Below are 21,876 nucleotides of genomic sequence, written 5' to 3' on the forward strand. Positions count from 1 at the left end.
ATGTCTGTACGAGTGAGGATCATAACCTAGAGCTCCCAATTCTCTTATCGCTCTATTTTCATGCTATCAACACTCATTAATATCATGATCACCAAACCAACAAGACATGTAGACGATATGGTGTGGATTATAAACTAAATATAAAAGATGGGTATAACCAATGCTGGTATCTCAAAACGCGACTGCCGTTACTAGAGCTTCGAATGATGCTCTACTCTATTCCTCTTCAATCCCGAAAGAAAACCTTCATGAGCAACTTCAGAATTCGATTTACTTCTTGAAGCTCTTGCTGCTCGCTCGGCTGTTGGCACGCGGCCTAACAACGAAACTCTCCCGAGTGTTGACACGATCGATGTCGTATGGATTTGCTGTTGAGTAGTCTTCGTTCCTTACTGTTCTCCTGCTTCTTGTGGAGCGACCAGTTTGTACCTTCTTAAGATCCGCACCTTCGGTCTCCTTCTCTGTCTTCATCTCCGCGAACTTAGGCACGCCTTCGCCCTCCTCAATGTGGGCTTCCTCTTCCGCCTCTTCCTCGACGGCCAGAGTTGCGGTGCGAGAGCTGTCAGCTGACTCCTCACCCTCCTCTTGACTCTGTGCCTTTGCTGCTGCCTGGTTGCGGATGCGTGTCATAAAGGCTTCAGATTGTGCGGCGTACTTGCACTTCTTGCGGATAGTAGCTCCATACTTGTAGAACAGGAAGGGCAGGGGAATACAAGCAACAGCTAGGAAAGCAGGGATGGATGAGGCCCAGTGAATACCGAGACTGTCGTACATCTGCTTCGTGAAGAGAGGGAAGGCGGCTCCGAAAACAGATCGGATGATACCGTTACCAGCGAGGACAGACGCGGCGAAGATGGTGTACGAATCGATCAGATAATTCATGATGGAAAGGAAGATCAGAACCATGCCGAAACCGAAAGGAATGGAAGCAACGACACTCGCAGCCCAGGGAAGAGATGGCGAGTTGGTCCAGGCGAACCAGAAGAGTCCGATGGGAAGCGCGATACCGCCAACAATACACATGGGCAGTCTTGCCTCAGGTGTAGCGTAACCAACGCCTGAAGCTTTGACCTTTTTCATGTACTCTTTGTTGTCGTAGAGAATGACGTAGGTGATGGCAAGGAAGATTCCAATGGCTACAGCGACGAACGGCAGACCACTAATTCCTTCGTTCCAGCCACGACCCTGGCGGTAGACGATGGGGAATGCACCGAAAAGCATGTAGAGGATACCGTAGATGATAGCGTGGTAGAGCGACAGGAGGAGGACAATCGGCTCGCAGAAAAGCAGGATCCATGGGCGCTTGAGGCCAGTTGAGAAGGCCTCTCCAAGGGTAGTCTTTCCCTGCTCAATGTCGGTCCTGGAGCGGTACACCTTTCCTTTCAGCTTTGAGAGCCTCTCGGCACGCCTGCGGAGAAGGACGGGAGGGTATGTCTCAGGCACCAGAAGACCAGCAATGATGAGCATTACACCGGACCAGATAGCCATGAGTCCGTGTACCCATCTCCATCCTTCCGTCATACCCAGGAATCCACCGATGATAGGTCCAAGAACAGGTCCCATAAAAGGCGCAGCCGAAAAGATGGACATGGCTAAACCACGCTCATTTGCGTTGAAGACGTCGGCAATGACTCCTCCGGCATTTGTGAGCGGACTAGATCCAAAAGCGGCGGCAAAGAACCGCAATATGAGCAGACCATAGATGTTTGGTCCTCCAGCAGCTCCGGCATTGAAAGCGACAAATGCAGTATATGTACCGACGAAGACCAGTTGACGACCATAAATCTCACTAAAGGGTGCCCATCTGTTTGTTCACGTCAGTAATAATTCATCTTGTTCACACAATACTGTACTCACAATAATGGGCCTAGCGCAAAACCGAGGACGAAGAGAGAGACACCAAGAGTGACGATTTCTTGGGAGACCTTAAACTCCATCATGATCTGCTGAATGCCTCCAGAAAATGCAGATGAACAGAACGATACGACCAAGACCGAGTTTGCCACGGCAATAGCTATAATCCATTTCTTCGTCTTCGCCCATGTCTAGGGACTGTGAGTATTGGTCAAGATAAAAGTGAGAATTGGATGTACACACCATTGGGTTTCTAGGGTCGTTCTCTATCCATTCCACGACGTAAGGATCATCTTCTGTGCCTTCGCCTTCATAATCGTACTCTTCGATCTCCTTTGTGGTGACGCCTTGGTCGAAGATCATTTTCCAATGCGATATGCCCTCGCGGCCCGACTCTATGTCCTGGCTTGAGCGCCCTGCCTCGCCATCTTTCTCCATGGCGCTGTGTTTCGTCGTATCGAAGCGTGTGTAGAGGTGAGGTCGATCGATGGAAGCGGCGTCAGGGCGTGAAGTAGTAGCAGCCCGGATATTAAAAGACTACTTATTATAACCGGCAAAGAGAAAGGCAAGAACACAAGACGACGATCTTAAAAACGGCGAGGTACTCACGCCACCTATAAAGAGCGTGCACAAACAAGAATAGCCACTGCGACTCAGTCCGAGGACCCAACAGCTCGGATGGACCCCCCTAGGGCGAGATTCCCAGTAGAGAATCGGAATCCACGAAGCGATGACACCATGATTTCGCGATGCCAAAATGCCGTAAAGTCCTCGGCCGACGCTCGCGGCTTTGCCGTTTCCGGACAATGGTTTCACTGCATTTGTGGACCTGCGTGCTCTGACCCAATAACAGACGGACTCAGTGCATCATTTGGGAGACAAGTGCTTCGGCCCAGCGCAGATCGCTGCCTGTGCGTCATAGGGCTTGTCTCGTCGCTAGCTGCATTTGGACGAACCGAGATGCCGAGGCCTCTACAGGAAGAGTTTGCTATGGAGATAAGATCCTGACGGACGGTCGGGGGCAGATGGAGGAACAACAGTCCGTTTCGAATTCTCATGTTGAGTACGCGTTACAATGCAAAGCTGATAAATCGCTGCATAGATCCATGCAGACTTTGACACACTTTTCGCATACTGATATATTGGCGGACGAAACTCATCAAGGAGATGTACAATTGTCTATACTGTACTGGACTCCCCATTAACCTATTAACCAAGCAGTTTCCGCTACTTTGTCTTGGAGACTTTGAGGTTTACACTCCCAGCAACGTCTGACGTTACCTACGCGCGTGACTGCAATTCAATATCAGACTGTGACTCACATCGTACATACAATCAACTTCTGCCCTTCTCGCACACCTACATACACCGTTAGGCACCCCGAATTCCGACTCCGCCTTTTCATCGGAGACAAAACCATGTTCCGAGTCCGATCTCAACGCACTATCTCGCCACCGTGACCATATACACCTGGGCGTGCAAGACAGGCCCGAATAGCAGAATCCCTACACCCCCTACAAATGGACAAATTTCCACACAAAATCTCTGCACTCGCACCAGCAATCTCTAAACATTCAATGCAACGCCCAAACGCGTGGTATGTAGCTCTAAATTTAAGCCCCCGGCACCACCGCAAGCCATCCAGGCAACGGGGCTCCCGAGCAGGAAAAGTGGGCCCCGGACTTGCTGCGATTCATGTACATGTTCTAGACGGAGAATCTTGAGCCGCAATTTTATGAGAAGCCAGAAGTATGCATAGCGACAGAACGTGCCGAGGTTCTGAAAGGCATGGAAAGGCAACGTGAGGTGTTCAATTCATGTTCTCATTTCATTCATTCTTTGTTTACAAATGCAAGTGCCATACGATGGATGCTTTTTATCAACGCCGTTGCGCCTGAAGGAAATTCGTTTCTTCCACTCCCCTTATACTTCGTTACTGGGATAGGTCACCTTCTCCGTCGGCAAGAACTCCTCCTTGATGGCCCTCATGTTCACAAAGCGCGCCAGCAGGTTCGCACTTCCAGCCTTGTCGTTTGTACCACTCGCTCGCGATCCACCAAAAGGCTGTTGTCCAACAACCGCGCCGGTGCATTTGCAGTTGATGTAAAAGTTACCAGCTGCGTTCCTCAACTTCTCTTCCGCGAACTTGATGGTCTCGCGATCCTTCGCGAACACAGCACCAGTCAACGCATATTCGGAGGTGTCGTCGATTTGCTTGATAATGTTGGCGAAGGCATTGGGCGCGGCGTCATCGTAGACGTAAGCTACGAGCACTGGGCCAAAGAGTTCGCGAGACAGCAAGGGGTGGTTGGGGTTTGTGGTCTTGTAGACGGTGGGGTGGATAAAGTATCCCTTGCTGCTGTCGTACTTGCCGCCGACGAGAAGTTCGAGTTCGCTGTCGTTCTTGGCTTCGTCAATGACACCCGAGAGCTTCTTGAAACTGGCTTCGTGGATCACAGGACCGATGAAGTTGGAGAAATCAGATGGCTCGCCGATCTTGAGGGCCTCGGTCTCTTGGATCAACTTCTCCTTGAATTCTGGCCATGCAGACTCGGGCACGTAGAGGCGCGAACATGCGCTGCATTTCTGGCCTTGGTATTCGAAAGCCCCGCGAACGGTCTGGATGGCTGCATTGGCAATGTCTGCATCTTTGTGGATCAAATGGAAGTTTTTTCCACCAGTCTCGCCTACGATCCTCGGGTAGCTTTGATACTTGCCCTCTGCGACTCCGCCTGCAATCTTTCCATACAGTGACCGGAATACTGCGGTGCTGCCGGTGTAATGCAGGGCGGCGAATTGTCGGTGTGCTAGAACGGACTTGGTAACTTCCTCTGCATCACCTGGGACCCACTGGATTACGTTCGGTGGTAAGCCGGCCTCGATGAGGATCTGGTACAGTAGCCAGTTTGACGCAATGGCTGCGGGGGAAGGCTTCCAGACTACGACATTGCCCAGAAGGGCTGGTGCTGCGGGCAGGTTGCCGCCAATGGCTGTGAAGTTGAAGGGCGATACAGCGTACACGAAGCCCTCAAGCGGTCGGTATTCCACACGGCTAATTCTGTTAGCTTGTTATGCTTCAATTCGAGCAAAAGCACACGTACTTCCACACTCCTGGAGAGTTGTGTGTTGGCTGGACTCCATATGTTTCTTGTGCGTACTTGACGTTGAATCTTAGGAAGTCACACAGCTCAGCTGCAGAGTCGATCTCTGCTTGCCATGCATTCTTGCCCTGGCCGACCATGGTCGCTGCCATGATGTCGTAGCGGTACTTGGTCGAAATCAAGTCTGCTGCTTTCAAGAAGACTGCGGCACGTTCCGCAAAAGGTAGAGACTCCCATGCTGGCTTTGCCTCGAGTGCCGAATCAATCGCCTTCTTGACGTCCGCGGGGCTGGCGTTGGAGTACTTAGCAACCACATCGGCGTGCGAAGAGGGGTTGTGCTGTGTGAGTATCGAAGAGTTGTTGATCTTGGAAGTCAGTTCATGTGTATTTTGGTTTTTTTTGGATGTTCTTACATGTTCTCCAGCAACAACCAGAGGTACCTGGACAGTGCCTTTCTTCTTCAGAGCTGCCACCGCGTCCTGAAGCTTTTTGCGGTCCACAGAACCTTTACTGTAATGTTGCTAAACATCTTCGTCAGCATAGAAATGTTTATCACGATGAATTAGATACTTGCGTTGGGTTCATTGTTGACCTCTGGAATCTTGAAGGTCGCCAGCGTCCCCGCATATCTCCTCGATGCCAATTGCGCACTAGCACAAGCTGCGGGCAAAGCGCCAATAGACCTAGAGGCCGAACTCATTTTCAAAGAGACCATTGTGATAATTGCTCAACTTATTGCAAATTGTTCGAACAGTAGAGATCGATTCAGCGTTTTGTACATGGACTGTGAAGGTGTGGAATGACGAAGCTCCGATGCTAGCCGCACCGTGTGGGGTAATGCAGGTCAGGAACCACCACTGTGGTCTCTTTTCTCGGCGTGCTCCAACTGCACCGACAATCTCTGGGGAACATTGTCCGATATCGCATGACTTTTGCACGGTCAGATGCGGATGAGGGAGATGAAAAGTCTTCCAGACGTGGTGCCGCGGAGCTCAGGTGCGTAACTCCATCTCATGGCGTTTACATGCGGCAAGATAGGTACAGTACTCCAACCATTTAGCTTTCAGGATACACGAGGCAGTTGATTATTCTTATCTGCTGTAAAACTCAAAGAAAGAAGGTGCGGGGCGGTCCAGAATCATCGTGGAGCGGGATTGATCCACAACAATTGTGCGATTGTGTCGTTCACTGAGAAGTCACATGCAATACACAGTCGAAGTATGCTACAGTAAACAGTTTTGATTTGGTATCGTCAGACAAGCCTTTATATAAAGAGTTCATCAAAGAAAGACTGCCTTTTTCACCCAGTACAGAAACAAGACCGAACTCCAAATTCGCCGTACCATGATGCGCTGAGAGTAACGTTCCTACATCTCCATTGCTTCGGCCGGCTCGTTGGCTGCGGGCTCATCACCCCAGAGGCCCTCCAGTTTGAACTCGGTAGCCCACTCCTTCACAATTTCCTTCTGGTCACCAACAAGACCACCTTTAGTTGCTGGCGCAGTCTTCGTTGTCGATGGTTCGGCGGCTGGTGTGTATTTGGGCGGACTTGTCCATCCCTGGATGCGTCCATCTCTCCAGTCGCAGAGAACCGTCTGTGCAGCGCTGTGGAGATTGGGAATACCGCCACGACCAAGACGTCCTCGTTTCCTTGCAACTTGAACCAAGAAGTCGGTCGTGCGGTCGGTTCCGTTAGTGAGGAGAGCAGGCAGATCGTAGACCTGCATGAGCTTCGCAAACAGATCCTCGGACGACGATAATCTCTTCAAGAGTAGAGTGACTGCAGGCACAGGATCGTCAATTTCCTTGGGTGGGACGGCGTTGAGTAGGATGAGGCGCGCTTGTTGTGATACTTTGCTCTCCTTGGACCCCTCTTGAGTGTTGGGGAACACGATACCAGGCGAGTCGAGGAGTTTCAGCTTGTTGTCTAGCTTGACCTCACGGAGACTGGTGGTGACACCGGCCTCTGCGCCCACAGGAGCTGCAGGTCCTTTTCCTCCCATTCTCGCGCCCAAGGCGTTGATAACGGACGATTTGCCAACATTGGGATACCCGATAATGCCAACTTTGATGGATCGCTTCAATTGCCGTGACTCAGCGAAGGACTTGAGAGCCTTGAAAAGCGTCTCAGATGTGCTCTTCACGGTGAGGTCTTTGTGCTCGAACGTCTTCGCATTCGCTGCGGATTTCGATGCGCGTAGGGGAATCGTGGGAAACGAGCGACGCAAGTGTACAAGCCACGCGCGGAGGACTGGCGGAGGCACTAAATCGATCTTGTTGAGAATGAAGATCATGCGCTTGCTTCCGCCGTCTGCTGACATGACCATTTGTTCGACCTCTTTCGATCGCGTGCTTGTGGGGTCTCGAGCATCGAGGACGTATAGCACAACATCGGCCGCATCCACTACTTGCTTGTACACCTTGTCGAACTGCTTTCTTGAGGAATCCTTGCGCACCTTAACGCCACCCTCTTCCTCGTCGGAGACCTCCGAGTCATCGTCATCGTCCATTGCGTCGTTGTCGTCTCCATTCTGCTTATCGAAGGCGGCGGCGCGGGCTTTAGCGGAGGCGAGCAGAGCGGCCATGGGATTGGAGCTATCCTGCTCACTATTAGTAATGGTATGATAGTGTGGAATGCCCACAACATACCACATCCATGGTGTCGTCGTCCTCGCTGTCATCGTCGTCAAGGAGCTCGTTGTCTTCGGCATCGAATTCTTCAAAGTCATCCTCCGCACCTTCCGCAACAGCGCCTCCATTCTTCTTCAGCTCTCGAGCCAGCTCACGACGACGAGCGTTCTCCTCCTCTTTGCGCCGGCGTGACTCCTCGACTTCTGCGAGAATTTTGTCCTTGTACGGAAATAGGTTGGGAATACCTGGGTCCTTCTTCGTCTTCGATCGCCATTCTGGGTTCTAATTAAATGTGAGAGGGCGCCCAGCATATTTGCGCATCGTACACACCTTCTTCGCAGCCTTCTTCGCTTTGCGCTGCTTTTCCGCCGACTTCTTCTCGATCTTATTCCTTAACCGCACGGGTACGCGCTTTGACTTCGGCTCTATAACTGGGGTCAGTATGAGTAACCCTCATATCGGATGTGTTAACATACTTCCGATCTTCATTGTGGCTCGTGGTTGGTGGTTGTACTTGTCTAGACGATTGCGCCTCGAAATTTTGTTAGGAAGTCGAACTTTTGGCGAACGACAGGGATCTTGCGGGCGGTGAGCGGCAGAATCCCGGCCCCCACCGTGCCCCTCATTGGCTGCCGTCGCGCTCTTCTACGTACCAGCACAAGGTACATGCTGTCGGACAACGGACATCTATTGGCGGCTCAGATTTCTGCAGTCGACCATCAAATATTTACTTGCAGCCCCAACTGTCCACCATGGCTTTCTATTCTTCAAACATATAACGAAGTGGGGCACAACCACGTGTACTATGACCGGGTAGACTGCCCAAAACATGTTAGTGCAATCGCGCTCTTTCTCCATATCTTCCATATATTTCTCTCCCACGATCACACAGTTGCTAAGACGTGTCCGTTCAAAGTCACTATCTTTCATATACGATATCAAGAGGCCACTCGTTCTCTACGTCAGCAACAACTATGTCCGAAGGGTCATTCTCCGCGGCAACGCAGACCATCCAGAGTCATGGCTTGGTAAGTTTACGGGTGAGAAGTCATGATCGCCAGTGCTTGTTGATTGACCGCTTATAGCTTTTTGACATGGAGTATGGATTCATGTATTGACTGACCACATCCTGTATGCTAAACATCGTAGTGGTACAATTATAGATTCCACCGATGCGATCGTCAAGCACTGGCAGAAGTGAGAGCAGGGCAACACACATTTATCAGCACCAGACTTACACGAGCAGGATAGGGCGAGAGATTGGCGTTGACCCGGAAGTTGTCCTTGCTACGTCGCACGGCCGCCGTTCAATCGATGTCCTCCAAATATACGAGCCGAAGCTCGCTAATTGGGAATGTGCGTACAACCGCCATGGAAATGCCGTCACTCGGCCAACTAAACAACTCAGACATAAGTCATGCCGAAGGCCTTATCCCGAAGGAGTTTGGCCAAGATGCTGTGGAGATTCCCGGTTCACGAACTCTACTGGAGAAGCTCGAAGAACAAGCTATCCCCTGGTGTATCGTAACATCCGGAACCCGACCACTTGTCACTGGCTGGCTTGATGTTATGAGGTAAGTATAGCTGCAAAGAACACTTTCAATGCCGATTTGCTAACTTGTTGCAGTAAGTTGAACCTCTTCATAGTCTGAGCGATCTGAGCAGCCAGCGAGGTAGTTCAGAAGTATCGCCATTGGCGCACCACTTCCAAGAATTGTTCTGATGTGACACTCGCTAATTATGGCTTCTTCTTAACTAGAGCTGGCCCACCCGAAGAAGCTGGTCACAGCTGAAGACGTCGAGAGCGGAAAGCCGGATCCCGCATGCTACCAACTAGGGGCGAAACTACTTGGTCTGCAACAACTCAGTCCGTCCATCGTGGTGTTCGAGGACGCGCCTGCTGGAGTGCGATCTGGTAAAGCTGCTGGATATACCGTTGTGGCACTTTTCACAACCCACAAGCTAGAACAACTCATCGAAGCTGGCGCAGACTACATTGTCCAAGACATGCGGAGTGTGACCATCAGTTCGTGGGATAAGACGACAGGGGTCGCACAACTCAGCATTGCCAACGCCTTGGTGTAGGCGAATAGAACTACGCAGAATACGAAGTGTACTCCATCCTAGAATAAATCTGGTGAGATGCCGATTGACACGTGCGAGCTTACTCTGAAATGTTCAATGACCCTGTTCTGGTACGGCTATGCAGGCCGCAACGCTCCAGTCAGACGTCGAGATAAGCAATGCATCTGACAGCGGTCCCAGGTCGGTGCCTGATGCTGCGGCGAGGCATCATTTGTTTGGACCTGGAATGTTTCTTCGGAATATGCGGGCGCAACTTAGCCACGGCCCTTGCAGCACTTTTGGCCCGCGCTGCTTCAAGAGGTTCGACGAGTTTGGACAAACGCTAGCTCGGTGTGTTGCATTGCATGGAGAGTGCCAGGTTTGGCGGTCTGAGCCACGCTGAATTTCTTCTCTCAAGCGGCCACAGAAGTTCATGCGAAGACGTCGACACGAAGACAAGTGTGGAGACTGATCTCAAATGGGAGCAGCGCCGCGGTGGTGCGACAGTGCAGGGGGAACAGGTGCAACCTCCGCGGCCACGCGCAAAGGGTTTGGTGGAGACGTGAGAGGGCACGGGAGCCCCCTTGCTGCTGAGTATCTCTAAGCGACCCACCTCTGTTCTCTCGGGTGCGCTCACCCAGCAGCAGAGTCTCCAAGCCCCGGCTTTACTTTGGACGGCGCATCAGGTCTAATCCACGACTCTGGCGCTCGACGGTCTGTGACCTAATCGAGGTGCTTGAGTCGTACCGCCGCCGAGCTGGGCCGATGCAAGGTACGCTCCAGAAAGTGTCAACATGTCCGCGCCGCTATCCGCAAGATGGCAGAGAGCGCGAGGTGCCCCTTTGCGCATGCAGCTGTGAGTGGTGTGGAGTTGGGCTTGTCACACAGGTGCTCATCAGGGCCGGGAAGCGGTTACTGACGACATTTCTGCTCGGCGATTGGCGAAAGTGTAGAAAGCACGCCAACAGGCAGGTAGCGGAAGTGTGCTCCAGGATGGCAGAGACGGCGTTGCTAGAGCGGACTTGACAGCGGCGCTTCGCGATAGAGTCGGATGAAAAGGGGTGGTAGAGCCGGCGCCCACGAAGACGACGGCGCTTTGGCTCGCATTCCGCTGGACGCCCCAGCAGTCCGGCTGCTAAGGTCGACTGCATGTGTCGGGGAGGTGTCAAAAGTGGCGACGTTCGTCTCCTCCACAGCAGCCTCGTTCGATGTGCCCCGAGCGCAGGGCCCGAGCTACGCATCGCATCACTGTCCATGCACATCCCGCAGCAGATGATGATGAATGATGTTCACTGTCATTGCCGTTCAGGTTGATGGGGGATCCCAACTCAGGCCAAGCTCTCCCGCGACACCGCGAAGCGGATCAGCCGCCGGCCGCTGTTCGCTTCAGCGGCGGGCCAATGGGCGCATGTGCGCAGAGAGCCCCTGTGCTTGAAGCCCACAAAGCGCGTCGGACGTTGAGGTCGTCGAGTTGGAGCGACTCCAAGCGTGTGCGTGACTGCATCATCCACTTGCAGATGGCGAGCAGATAGGCTCGAGGTGGAAAGGTGCTGCCGCGAATCAGGCCCAGCACGCATCGAGCAGCTGGCGGTGCTGATTAGAGACGGCGAGTGTAACAGGGAGCAAAGCAGCGAAGTTATTTTTGTGCAGTTGCAGATGGGGGGGATGGGATGGGGGAGTGGCTGAGCAGCGCGGGACTGACCAGGGCCCTGCTGGGTGCTGGGTGCTGGGTGCTGGGCTGCTTAGGCTGGTTTATGCGCCGTCTTTCCTCACAACCGCTCACGCTCGACGCTCGACACTCGCTCCTGCTGCCGTTGCGCGGTATACTTTCGTTATTGTGCTCTTCACACCCGTCACTCGCTACCGACTTTACTTGGTCTAATACTTGCATCCATACATAGCATTACTACGTGTAATCTCCAGTGCTGCCTCCATTGCTGCCGCTCGCGAGCCCCGTGCACGCCGCTCATCGCCCGAACCTAGACGCACACCCGAGCACCTGCTGCGATCTCGACTGATCTTCCAGCAGCCCGCACCCACGCCTTCGCGCAGAGCTACGACCGTTGCGCCGCTGCAGTCGTCCCAAGTCGCGTGAGAACCCTCTGTCGCTGTCCAGCTTCGCGGCGTGTCAACCATGGACCCGTCCGGCGAGCCGCAGGAAGCAGGCGGGGCCTCGCATCCGAATGGAGCGCCTCAGAAGGCCCCCCAATGCGACGTGAAGCCGCGCCTCACCAAGGAGCAGCACGACGTGCTCGAGCAGCACTTCCAGCAGCAGCACAAGCCCAGCACCCTCGTCAAGAAGGACTTTGCCACCAGACTGGGCGTGCCCCTAGACAAGATTAATGTTCGTGACCACCAGTGCCCGCCAGCCGGCAGCCGCATGGAGCAAGTAGCAAGTAGCAGTCTGCTAACGTGACTCCAGAACTGGTTCCAAAACCGCAGGGCCAAGGTCAAGCAGGACCGCAAGAAGATTGCGAACCAGATGAACATGGCGCTCAATGCACCCTACAATGGCTTGTACGGGGGCATGCCCGCCAGGAACCCGCAGTACCCGCAGCACCCAGATCAACTCCAGCTGCATATGGCCATGAACCAGGAGTACCACCCCATGAACGCCGACATCAGCCCTGCCATGCTCCCTGTGCAGGGCGCGGAGAGCACCTCCACCCTCGACCTCACATCCCAGATCTCGATGCAGCAGCCGTACGACATGCAAGCCATGCGCCCGATCCCAGAGGCCAACCAGTCCAACGCATATGCGCCCAACGTCGTCATGAATTCCTTCATGGCCGCAGCCAACGGGAGCTATATGCACAACCCCGACATGTCGGTCAACACGCAACAAGTAGACTATCCATATGACACGACCAACTTCGCCAACAGCCTCTCCTTCGATCTCCCTACAGATATTTCCAACGAGAATGCAGGGCCGAACTCGATGTTCTCTGCCTACGGCGGCCTGGGCGGCTTGCCATATGTTTCAGACATGAATTCGAACAACTCAATGCCCGCCGAAGCACATCAAAGTAGCGCGTCCCTGTCGACACACTCCTCGCCATTCTCTGGAGCTCCGAACAATCCGACACCACAATCCTCCAACGGACCAACTCCGCCAGTCGCTTCGCTAGTGTCTGCCTACACAGGATGGACGGAAGATCCAAGTTCAGGGCCGCAGGACCACGTTGAAGAGCCCGAAGACCAGTTCACAGCGCCTTATAACATGAGTGGAGGATCCTTATCAGAGCACACCCTGCCTTTCTGGTCTCAGCCGGGCACGAACACAAACTACGGCCATGGGTTCTATCAACAATCCAATGTATCTTCACAAGCAGTGCTTTCTTCACCTGATAACGACATGTCCCGAAAGGCCAGTACAGGGCCCTTGGACTTCGACCCCCCGCCTATGTTCCAGGACGATTCGTACACACGAAGAAACTCTTCTACGAGCAATCTCGCAGGCAATTTTGAAGCTATTCAAATTCGCAATGGTACTCCGGACGAATTCAAGCAACCAGGACAGCCAACATCTATCGCTCAAAGACGAAAAGGCCGGCCAGTCACGCTCAACCCAGGTGCAATGCGAAGCGCGTCTTATTCTGCGCCTATGCCTTCGCCCGGTGGCAGTAGTGGTGATCACACTCTGCGGCGAATCCGTTCGAGTGGCATTCCTAATGTAGGAGGGCGTGTTCAGAAATCTCAGCCAGGCTCAGCTCAACGCTCACCCATGGTGTCCAACTTTTCTGAAGCTGCTGCTTCACCAAAGTTTGCACGCGCATTTTCCTCGTCAAGCACTGCCACGCTGGGCAATGGTACAGGCAGTCTGGCACCACCAACACCGCTCACGCCTCAAGACATGGGCCTATATTGGCAGAACAATACGGTTATCCGGCCTCATTCTGTCATGCCAGAACACAACAGTCCAGAGAGCATGAATGCCAACTATTCTGCGGAATCACAGTCGGCGGGGGCTTTTGCTAAGAGTGTCTCACCTCCCAACGCGTCGTTGGAGTTGCAGCAAATGACGCAACAGTACTCTAGCGACGGATACCGCGATTCGCCTCCACAGTCAGCACCGGCTACGCAGCAGAACTTTCCTCGATCCATGTACATGCAACAGCCACACATACGACCAGGTTTCCATTCGACAACGGATCTCACCATTGCGCAACCCAAGCCTTCACACTTTCGACGACCGTCGCTGCCAGATGGGGCGCAGCCTCCCGTAGACGACAACAGCTACTTTCAGAACGGCAACTTCGACTACAATAATTACACAGGCGTATCATTGACCAACATCGCTCACAACGTCCCGTTCGCACCACGTCCAAGCCAAGCGCCCGAATTCCTCGTTCACGAATTTATACCACCGCACGGCGGCTCTGCCCAAGGCCACATGTACCGCCAATCGAACGATTCGCATTCCAAGAACTACATATTTGCCAATCAAGGACCAAGAGACTTCAAGTCATGACACGAAAAAGTACATTCACCAGTTGTACGCGCTTTAGTGCCTTGTCCATAGACGCTTGCATAAATTCTACATGTCACTATATTCCTATGGCGATGTCTTCTACATCCCTTCACGACCCATATTTACGAATTATACCTATCACCTCAGGATTTCAGGCGTCACCTTCCTTTCTTGCCAAGCACAGTACTTGGCTTTTACTCCGAACCTTAATTCTTAATACGACTCGAGCACGGCGCAGGACTGGCGAAAACAAATGAGCAGCGAGCAAGAGCGGCGTTCCCCGGGTCCCTTTGTTTCTTCTGTTTTGGATATACCGATTACGAAACGTTTGCAACGGGCGTTTGGGGTTATATTGTGCTGATGCAGGGGCCCTTTTTGTGTTAATGACTTTGTGTTTTTTTGCTGTACATGGAACGATATAAGGACGGATAGTGGAGATTCCACCCAGCTTGGCAGAATGCGGTAGACGATCAAATGTAACAGTCGCTGCTACGATGCGTGCCCGACTTTTCCAGAATTTACTTCTTTCGGAGCCATGATGTGTGCCTGAAAGTCTGATGATGCAGGTACGAGTCGATCCTCCACTGCTTGCATAGGGCGAGTTGAATTGGGCGGGGAAGCCCAGGCGGGTGGCGAATGCTGCTCCAGCTGGGCATTAATCCTTCGGCAAGTTCCAGCATCAACTTCACACCGTTGAAGCATCTATCGCCGTAGCACTTTCCCTTACTCACACCCCTGACAACCCGTTACATCTGCCATTGCTCTCTGCTTCACCAAATGCAACGTCCGAGGCTGGTCTTGCCCACGGCCCTCTTCGCCCAGTCCCGCGCCGTTGGCCATGTCGAACGCGCGGGCCGATTGGAGTTGCTTTTTCTGTAACTCGCGGCCCCTGAAATTGCAGCCTGATAACGCTTGAGATCTCGGAGGTAGATACGTCAAGAATGTCAGTATCGTACGATCGCGATCTGCCGAGCACCGATTGGCTTGGAGGGCGTTGATATATATTGTTGTGGATCGTGGACCTGAGGTGCTGAGTCGGAGTGGAGAGAGAAGGGTCTACAAGGGTCTACAAGGGTCTACAAATCGGTATGTGGAATTATCGAGCATATATTTACTGGGTACGAGGATTGGACACCTGTGGAGAACATGGTGAGTGAAAGGACTTCGTAACGAGGTCGACGGTGATTCTGGTTGCGTGCACCTTATCAGACACAGTGGAGTTCGGACGTCTTCGCGTCAAGTATATGAAGACGGCACGGCACGTTCTGAGTGCGGCTCGGTGCATTTTGAACCAGGCACACGGACAATCAGGACACGCAACTCAGTAATAATATGTCGAATTTATGTCTAATCTTGAAGGAGGTTTGCGCATCGAGTCGAGCGGCTTCATTCGCACAATTTCCGGTTTTGCTAATCTGAAGGGTCTGAGATTTCCACCAGCTACGCTTTGTCTTCCTTGACCAGGCGAAATGAGTGCTTGGTGTGTGTTGATAGTCCATCGACTTGCTGGTCGCACCGAATCGATTGGGGGATTTGCCACTTGCTCAGACGTGCCCAATGCTAACCAGTGAATGACCAGAGCGTCCCAGGCGACTATGCATTGGGTGTCAGTGTCGTGCACAATTAAGGAGAGCAGGAGACTTACCCTCAACCACGCATAGCGCCAAACACATCGTTCCCAGCTCTTCGCCGTCTATGAGGACGAATTGTATCATGTTGGCCATCATAGGGATCTCGATCAACAAGCTTCCAATGATGCTTCTCCACACTAACGAACGGATGTTGCGCTGAGCTGCCGTATGGCTGGGGACCATGGGTGAGAAAGGAATGTGCGCGCTGACCCGTCTAAGCGCGTCCGGTACCGTCGAGAACTGATGCGTTCTTACAGCCGGTCGAAGAAGGTAGAAGAAGACGCCAGTGAGGCACACGTCGACGACGATGTTCACAACGAGCACGGGAATCGACGCCTTTTGCTTCAATGACCAAACAGTAGCAACGAACACTCTTCGGTCCCATATCAATGGACGGGACTGACACAGCTGTTGATGACGACTGGGACGAACATGAAGACGACCATGGCAAGACATGTGAGGTAGATTTTGTCATGCTTTCTCCGTACGAACGGTGCTCGTACAATGTGGATGCGTTCCACGAGGAACAGAAATACGGTGGCCTTGGTAAATGTATAGAAAGTAAGGCACACCCACGTCCCAACGAGACAGAGATTGTATGTTGTGAGGCCCTGACCTGCTACAAGCACTGTGGCTGCGAGTATGAACGCCAATACTAGTGTGTATATGACCAACACTAGTAGTGATATGAAGTTCCGTTGTACAGAAATGTTATGCTTTAGCTTGCTGAAGTGCGAGCCTGAAGTACGCGTCAGCTGCTGTCGATCAGAAAAACATGATAGACTCACCTAGTAAAAAGGACAGAATGCCCATCAAGGAAAGTGACATAGCCATAAAGACCATACGGTATGATGCGGGAACCGCCGTTTGAATGCGGACGCCTTCATCTCGAATAAGACGAGCGTCTCTCGACGGCAGCACAGCTGACGCCTGAACAATACCACTAAACATTAGGGAGATACAAGTTCTCACGATCATTGTGATGAGGCTTCATCGTCTGCGAATCGAGCAACCAACGAGTCGGAGAAATGATTCGAGCTTAGAGAGAATAGACATAGTAGCACAAGGGCTATCCGATGGTTTTGATGAGCACTCTGACTGCCGTGTCTCCTATGTGCAGCCAAAAAGTAAATCTGCATCGAGAGATTTGTCTTCGTTCCGAACTTTACTAAATTATGAGGCGCAAATAATGTTTAGCGCGTGGTCGCATCAACACGGATATCCTCCCGGCGAATCGGAGATCTACAAATGTAACTTTCGACTCTGTTATTTGCGGCTAGTGTCTTACTCCGCGGAACCATAGCGAGTTCGGATGTGCTCGTGGTACGATTTTGCTGCTAGGATGGCTCAGGAAGAAAGTTTGGGGTTTTGGTGGGATTAAAAGGGTTCGTAGGTAGCCACATTTGTCAATTGAATAATATTGACGAGAAAGCCACGATACCCATATAGTATTAAAACGCAGTGACGTATTTGCCAAAAGACCAGATATCGTTACTTCAATATTTGAGTAGACTCTAATTGAAATCGAAAGGAAGCCACAACGCGGATATCCTCCTGACCGAGTGCGTCTGAAAACACACGAGCCGGTGGATTTTCTAGGACACAATATCGGGCTAAATTGTGATCTAAACCTCGTCAAAGTCTCTAGCAAGATCGGGCAATGGGGAAAGATCTGGACGCCAACCCTAATAGTGCAAGCACTCCTGGAGTGATCGCGTCATCGATGCGTAAGTTTGAGGAGCCTGGATGGGAATGTCTTTTTTACGTTGAGTCCCGCGTGGTGCATAGCAAGGGATGTGCTGGTCGGCATTTGGAGCCGAAGCTGACATAACTCCGCGTCGATCCGTTGAAGATATGCTCGGGCGGTAGACGACGCAATGTATCAAATCGAAAACGCTGCGTAGCCAGAAGGTATGAGGGTGCGTTGGCCTATCACCCAATTTATAATCCATGTTCCATGATGCTTTCCTCAGGCGTCCCTCATGTCGCTTGGACCGAGTGACAATCTGTCGAGAGCGATCTTTGTCGCAAGCTCATCCACCATGTACTTGATATTCAGATACTGTGAGCTGGTAGATCCGAAGGTTGCAAGCGCATTGCGCAAAGACGATTGAAGCTATGAGTTTGTCAGGCCTTGAGCTTTAAAAAGACCCGCATGATCAGCGTAAGACACAATGCACTTACAGACAGCAGAAGATCTTCTTGTTGAGTGGGCATGGTTTCGGATCCTGTTGGCTCGTCTTAGTTGCTGTTAGAGATTGACTGCGAAAAGTTTAGACAGCCGCTCAGTACTAAGACTACCGGGCGTGATTGCTTAGCGTTTAGTTGGGTTTCTCGGGATGACCTGCTCGATGGATGTGTTTGATATGAATTGCGGTTCAGAGCGGGGCAGTCTAGCGGGGCAGTCTGTAGGCAAGACCTGGCTCGGCTCCCACGCTGCAGCACAAATTGACTGCTGTTCTGCTACTTCAAGGGCATGCAAAAAAGGCAAAAAGAAACGCTTGATGATGATGAGGGTGGGATTCGAACCCACGCGGTTTCCCACTGCGGAACAATTTGTTATGGTATCGGTATACCTAAACACAGCGCCTTCTACACTTGAAATTAGCTACAGGATGGTAGCAACGAAGAGGTAAGTACGTACAACCACTCGGCCACCTCACCGATTATTAAGCAAACTGCAAATAATATAGCTTAAATGGTATGTTGCAAAATTATCTATGACTAGGCTGTCTTGTCTTGGCTGTAAAACTTTTTCTCGATGCCAACTTGACCCCGCAGATGCGTTGTGTATGCACTTGAATCAACTAACCAATAGTCGTAGCCGTGCTGATTACAGCGCACGAGTCAGGTAGCGCCTAGAGCTAGGCATGGTATGCTATTCAATCATTCAAACATCAGCAGATAAGTTACTTCACCCAGTCTCTTCTCTACGGAATGAACGAAATGCTTTTACCTAGTCTCTCGTATGTACATGTCTCGATAAAGAGAATCACCCCACTACTTATAGTCTGAATCAACAAGCTCGACTCTGGTCTCAGTGCACGCTACTTCGAATATCAAAACAATGGAGTATAGTGGGCCAGATGCGATGTACATGCGGCTATGCAATGAATTATGCACTACGTGTAGCAATTTAGCAAGTGCTGTATATTACAGGTAGTTTGAACTCTATTCATACGAGACGCTTGCTCTCACGTTGCAGAAAAAGCGAGGCTTAGCAGCTTCGAAAATTCCATGTACAGGGTTGTATTCCTCGCCTTTGTGTATACAGCTCCATTTAGGCCTGCCACAGGAAAAGTTGATAGAGTCTCTAGAGGTATTTGCAGCTTTTTCTAGTTGTTTTCTCTTCGGCTTAGACTATTGTCGCAGTCTAGCTGCATTAGCTATATTTTGCTTCTTCTGCAACTTGAGAGGCGTATGAATTGAACAAAAGAGGCATTCTGATTGATGGACGGAATCAAATCACTTGATCTGTGAATTGCTTGCCATCATTCGATAATTCTCCTCCATCTCCTTGGACTCCTCATAAACAGCCATAAACTCAGCGAGATATTGCCCCATTTGCCTTTCCTGCATTGCTCCCCTGCCCCAACCGAGATACAGCTGGTCAGCATGGAGAGATCCATTTCTGGCAAGTTGGCAAATCGACTTTGGTTTGACAAGCAGCAGACGCCGGATACACCTGTGCCCCATCCATCCCTCGCGGCGATTGGCTAGCGTTTCCGGTACTTTAAAACCCTGTTGAATAATTTGCCGGACAGCAGCGAGCTTCGGAGGGACGGGTGAGCCCTAGCTGTGCATATAGGCCCTGGGGTCTTTATTCTCCTCAAGTATTGCTTCCCAGTTTTGCTACAAAAGGGACTTCATATGATGGAAGGACGACGGTTTCAATCGGTGATGACTTCATGTCATCATGGATATCACAGAATAGTATCGCCGGAAAGCTCCAAATAGAAAAGGTAGTTGCCGGATATTTTGCGGGTCGTTCTGCGAGTAGTTCTAGTCGATCCTCTGCTTGTCGAGCAAGCTCTGCAGAACACGCTAGTCGTACCTGACATAGGAGTGGTGTGATTCGGATAGCAAACATTAATCTCGACTTATCGATAGCAGTGTTGGCAGTCAGTGTCGCGATGACTAGGTCGTGACCAGTATCGTTGTACATGTCCCACGCGTCCTTGATCATCGAACTTATGGCCTGGACTTCTCCCACGAAGCACTAGATCGCAAAGAAGAGGTGTTAGCAGTTCGTACATGCTTCTAAGCTTTCCCTTTGAGACGACGGGTAACCTTGCGAGGTTGTTGACCAACTGTGCTCAGCTCGTGCCCACACTTAATTAACTCCTCCGCGAGCCAACCGACTATGAATCTGGTGTCCTCTTTTTACTGCTTATATGAATCGCTTAGAGCGTTGGCCGTCTTGTATTTTAATGATGCTCAGTCGTGACGAGATATTGTCGATAGGAAGGCTATGAAGCTCAGTAAGTAAACCAAGACTTGGCCCTGAAATGATTGCCAATGGATTCCCAATTGAATCTGACTTGGGTCTGAATCGATTTGACTGCGTTCTTACACACGGGATGAACATGTTTATAACATGTTTCTAACACGATCAGGTAATGATCAAAACACGGTTAGAATGCGTTCTCGTAGGCTGTAGGACAACTGTAGTGCGACTGTGGAAGAGTTAGATGTTGCATTGAGACAACTAAAAATTCTCGTGATGTCGTGATGCAGAAGTCATGGTGTCGAGTTTTGTCCGAGAGAGCTGCGCAACCGCGATGACATGTTCACGCCCGACCAGTTTACACTAGAAAGCTTCACGTCCGCTTAAGATGGTGGCATTCGCGCAGTGGACTGTACTCGGTCTCATCGACTCTCCACCTGCCAAGTCACTGTGTCTCTGCCTTCGAATTGCATGACCGTCCAGCTCTTCCGCCCACCAAAACCTTGCGCGCTCATCGAAAACCACGCCTCCTCTTCTTTGCCCTGCTCTGCTCCCTCCATATCGACATCTGCATCTTGCGTCCCGTTGGTCTTGCTCCTGCCCTTACTTCTAAACGCATCCCTCCGAGCGGCAATAAACACGTCCCGCATGAAAGCAGGCGGCATGAATCCCTTCCACCTTACACACACCATATCCCGCGTTTCCAGGCCAACCCCAAAGTCCGGGACCTCGTACCGCGATAGATGCGGGTTGATATCGTCACTTGCTTTCACCCGTGGCGAGTTCAAGCTGAGCATGTTGATGTACTCCAACAAGCTCATTGCTTCGTCTTCGTCGTATAGTTTATCCAACTCTCCTTTGACCAGCTTCGGACACAGCGAATCGCCCAGTTTCGTGATGCTCGGCTCAATTTTATGTACCCAAGGCGCATGCTTCGATAAAACCTCTCTACCTTCCGCCAGTGACTCTCCCGAGGTCGGGTTGTGATTCCACCACAACCACGTCAAGCTCTTATTCAGCACGTTCTTCGCCGCCCATTCCAGCCGCCCAAAGCCCGCCTTGCCATGCTTCATGCTGGGCAGTCTGAGGTCGTATTCCACCACCCATCGCGCCTTTTGATGTTTCTTGCCGCCGTCTTCAATCGGCGTGCCTTGTAAGCCGCATCTTTCATATGTAGCGCGATCAAGTTCCATCTTCAATTTGCCGTCGCGTAACTCAAATCTGTTGTCCACCAGCTCCCTGCCTTCGGACAGCATAGTCACGTTCCCAAGCTTGATGTACGTTTCGAGGAACTCAGGCTCGAGGATGTCGGTGAGTTTCAAGTGCGCGCGAGCATATGTTGCCGTAGCGAGAGTATCTTGTACGAGCAAGTATAGTTCGGCAGGGAGTATGAGATCGACGGTGTGGCTGTACGGCTGGGCGTTGAAAGTCGTGAAGGGAAACTTCTTGGTCGAGACATTGTGCGGATCGATGTAGGATGGAAGGACGCTGTGGGTGAAGTAGACTTTGGGAATGGGCGTGTCGTCGGTGTGGTGGATGTCGAGCATCGCGTTGGAGGCGGTCAGATTTGTTTTGCTGCAGAAGTTTGTCTAGAACAGGTGGGGAATGAAGCTCGAGAAGCTTGGGTGCGGCGCGGAACGCAGCGTGCCCAGGTGGGGCGGGATGGCGCGTGGAAAC

The 21,876-nt window shown here is 51.7% G+C and overlaps 11 protein-coding genes and 1 non-coding gene across 12 annotated transcripts; 3 read left to right on the forward strand and 9 right to left on the reverse strand.

Annotated features, from left to right (window-relative positions):
• Positions 1–106: 106 nt before the first annotated feature.
• On the reverse strand, positions 107–2,421 carry SNOG_06724 (hypothetical protein). The gene is made up of 3 exons (XM_001797035.1): positions 2,098–2,421; positions 1,858–2,045; positions 107–1,804 (listed from the first exon to the last, which is right to left on the reverse strand). The coding sequence occupies exons 1-3, from the start codon at positions 2,290–2,292 to the stop codon at positions 271–273; spliced, it is 1,917 nt and encodes a 638-aa protein (XP_001797087.1). The 5' UTR covers positions 2,293–2,421; the 3' UTR covers positions 107–270.
• Positions 2,422–4,576: 2,155 nt separating this feature from the next.
• SNOG_06725 (hypothetical protein) lies at positions 4,577–5,670 on the reverse strand (the record flags this gene model as incomplete). The annotated part of the gene is made up of 3 exons (XM_001797036.1): positions 4,577–5,293; positions 5,369–5,460; positions 5,607–5,670. 3 exons carry the CDS (start codon positions 5,668–5,670, stop codon positions 4,931–4,933), a joined length of 519 nt encoding a protein of 172 aa, XP_001797088.1. The 3' UTR covers positions 4,577–4,930.
• Positions 5,671–6,182: 512 nt separating this feature from the next.
• Positions 6,183–8,075, reverse strand: SNOG_06726 (hypothetical protein; the record flags this gene model as incomplete). Its single annotated transcript, XM_001797037.1, has 4 exons — positions 6,183–7,555; positions 7,605–7,868; positions 7,917–8,011; positions 8,063–8,075. The coding sequence occupies 4 exons, from the start codon at positions 8,073–8,075 to the stop codon at positions 6,323–6,325; spliced, it is 1,605 nt and encodes a 534-aa protein (XP_001797089.1). The 3' UTR covers positions 6,183–6,322.
• Positions 8,076–8,957: 882 nt separating this feature from the next.
• On the forward strand, positions 8,958–9,671 carry SNOG_06727 (hypothetical protein; the record flags this gene model as incomplete). The annotated part of the gene is made up of 3 exons (XM_001797038.1): positions 8,958–9,160; positions 9,234–9,259; positions 9,346–9,671. 3 exons carry the CDS (start codon positions 8,958–8,960, stop codon positions 9,669–9,671), a joined length of 555 nt encoding a protein of 184 aa, XP_001797090.1.
• A 1,649-nt stretch (positions 9,672–11,320) lies between these two features.
• Positions 11,321–11,745, forward strand: SNOG_06728 (hypothetical protein; the record flags this gene model as incomplete). Its single annotated transcript, XM_001797039.1, has 2 exons — positions 11,321–11,471; positions 11,552–11,745. 2 exons carry the CDS (start codon positions 11,321–11,323, stop codon positions 11,743–11,745), a joined length of 345 nt encoding a protein of 114 aa, XP_001797091.1.
• A 39-nt stretch (positions 11,746–11,784) lies between these two features.
• On the forward strand, positions 11,785–14,121 carry SNOG_06729 (hypothetical protein; the record flags this gene model as incomplete). The annotated part of the gene is made up of 2 exons (XM_001797040.1): positions 11,785–12,042; positions 12,073–14,121. The coding sequence occupies 2 exons, from the start codon at positions 11,785–11,787 to the stop codon at positions 14,119–14,121; spliced, it is 2,307 nt and encodes a 768-aa protein (XP_001797092.1).
• Positions 14,122–14,610: 489 nt separating this feature from the next.
• Positions 14,611–14,961, reverse strand: SNOG_06730 (hypothetical protein; the record flags this gene model as incomplete). The annotated part of the gene is made up of 2 exons (XM_001797041.1): positions 14,611–14,782; positions 14,849–14,961. The coding sequence occupies 2 exons, from the start codon at positions 14,959–14,961 to the stop codon at positions 14,611–14,613; spliced, it is 285 nt and encodes a 94-aa protein (XP_001797093.1).
• A 466-nt stretch (positions 14,962–15,427) lies between these two features.
• Positions 15,428–16,730, reverse strand: SNOG_06731 (hypothetical protein; the record flags this gene model as incomplete). The annotated part of the gene is made up of 4 exons (XM_001797042.1): positions 15,428–15,714; positions 15,767–16,094; positions 16,157–16,380; positions 16,541–16,730. The coding sequence occupies 4 exons, from the start codon at positions 16,728–16,730 to the stop codon at positions 15,443–15,445; spliced, it is 1,014 nt and encodes a 337-aa protein (XP_001797094.1). The 3' UTR covers positions 15,428–15,442.
• Positions 16,731–17,721: 991 nt separating this feature from the next.
• On the reverse strand, positions 17,722–17,969 carry SNOG_06732 (hypothetical protein; the record flags this gene model as incomplete). The annotated part of the gene is made up of 2 exons (XM_001797043.1): positions 17,722–17,868; positions 17,937–17,969. The coding sequence occupies 2 exons, from the start codon at positions 17,967–17,969 to the stop codon at positions 17,722–17,724; spliced, it is 180 nt and encodes a 59-aa protein (XP_001797095.1).
• A 291-nt stretch (positions 17,970–18,260) lies between these two features.
• SNOG_16630 lies at positions 18,261–18,416 on the reverse strand. The gene is made up of 2 exons: positions 18,379–18,416; positions 18,261–18,298 (listed from the first exon to the last, which is right to left on the reverse strand). It is a non-coding gene; the product is annotated as a tRNA-Lys (tRNA).
• A 1,338-nt stretch (positions 18,417–19,754) lies between these two features.
• On the reverse strand, positions 19,755–19,917 carry SNOG_06733 (hypothetical protein; the record flags this gene model as incomplete). Its single annotated transcript, XM_001797044.1, has 2 exons — positions 19,755–19,784; positions 19,807–19,917. 2 exons carry the CDS (start codon positions 19,915–19,917, stop codon positions 19,755–19,757), a joined length of 141 nt encoding a protein of 46 aa, XP_001797096.1.
• A 704-nt stretch (positions 19,918–20,621) lies between these two features.
• Positions 20,622–21,746, reverse strand: SNOG_06734 (hypothetical protein; the record flags this gene model as incomplete). The annotated part of the gene is made up of 1 exon (XM_001797045.1): positions 20,622–21,746. The coding sequence occupies one exon, from the start codon at positions 21,744–21,746 to the stop codon at positions 20,622–20,624; it is 1,125 nt and encodes a 374-aa protein (XP_001797097.1).
• Between the last annotated feature and the right edge of the window lie 130 nt (positions 21,747–21,876).

The sequence above is a fragment of the Parastagonospora nodorum genome (assembly GCF_000146915.1).
Source record: "Parastagonospora nodorum SN15 chromosome Unknown scaffold_10, whole genome shotgun sequence".
NCBI classification, from domain to species: domain Eukaryota; kingdom Fungi; phylum Ascomycota; class Dothideomycetes; order Pleosporales; family Phaeosphaeriaceae; genus Parastagonospora; species Parastagonospora nodorum.

Excerpts from the sequence above, each read along its gene's own strand:
- SNOG_06724 (XM_001797035.1), bottom strand. The coding sequence starts at position 2,292 with ATGGAGAAAGATGGCGAGGCAGGGCGCTCAAGCCAGGACATAGAGTCG. Across the intron at positions 2,046-2,097 it reads ACGACCCTAGAAACCCAATG|ACATGGGCGAAGACGAAGAA; the intron begins GTGTGTACATCC and ends CACAGTCCCTAG. Across the intron at positions 1,805-1,857 it reads TTTGCGCTAGGCCCATTATT|ATGGGCACCCTTTAGTGAGA; the intron begins GTGAGTACAGTA and ends GTGAACAAACAG.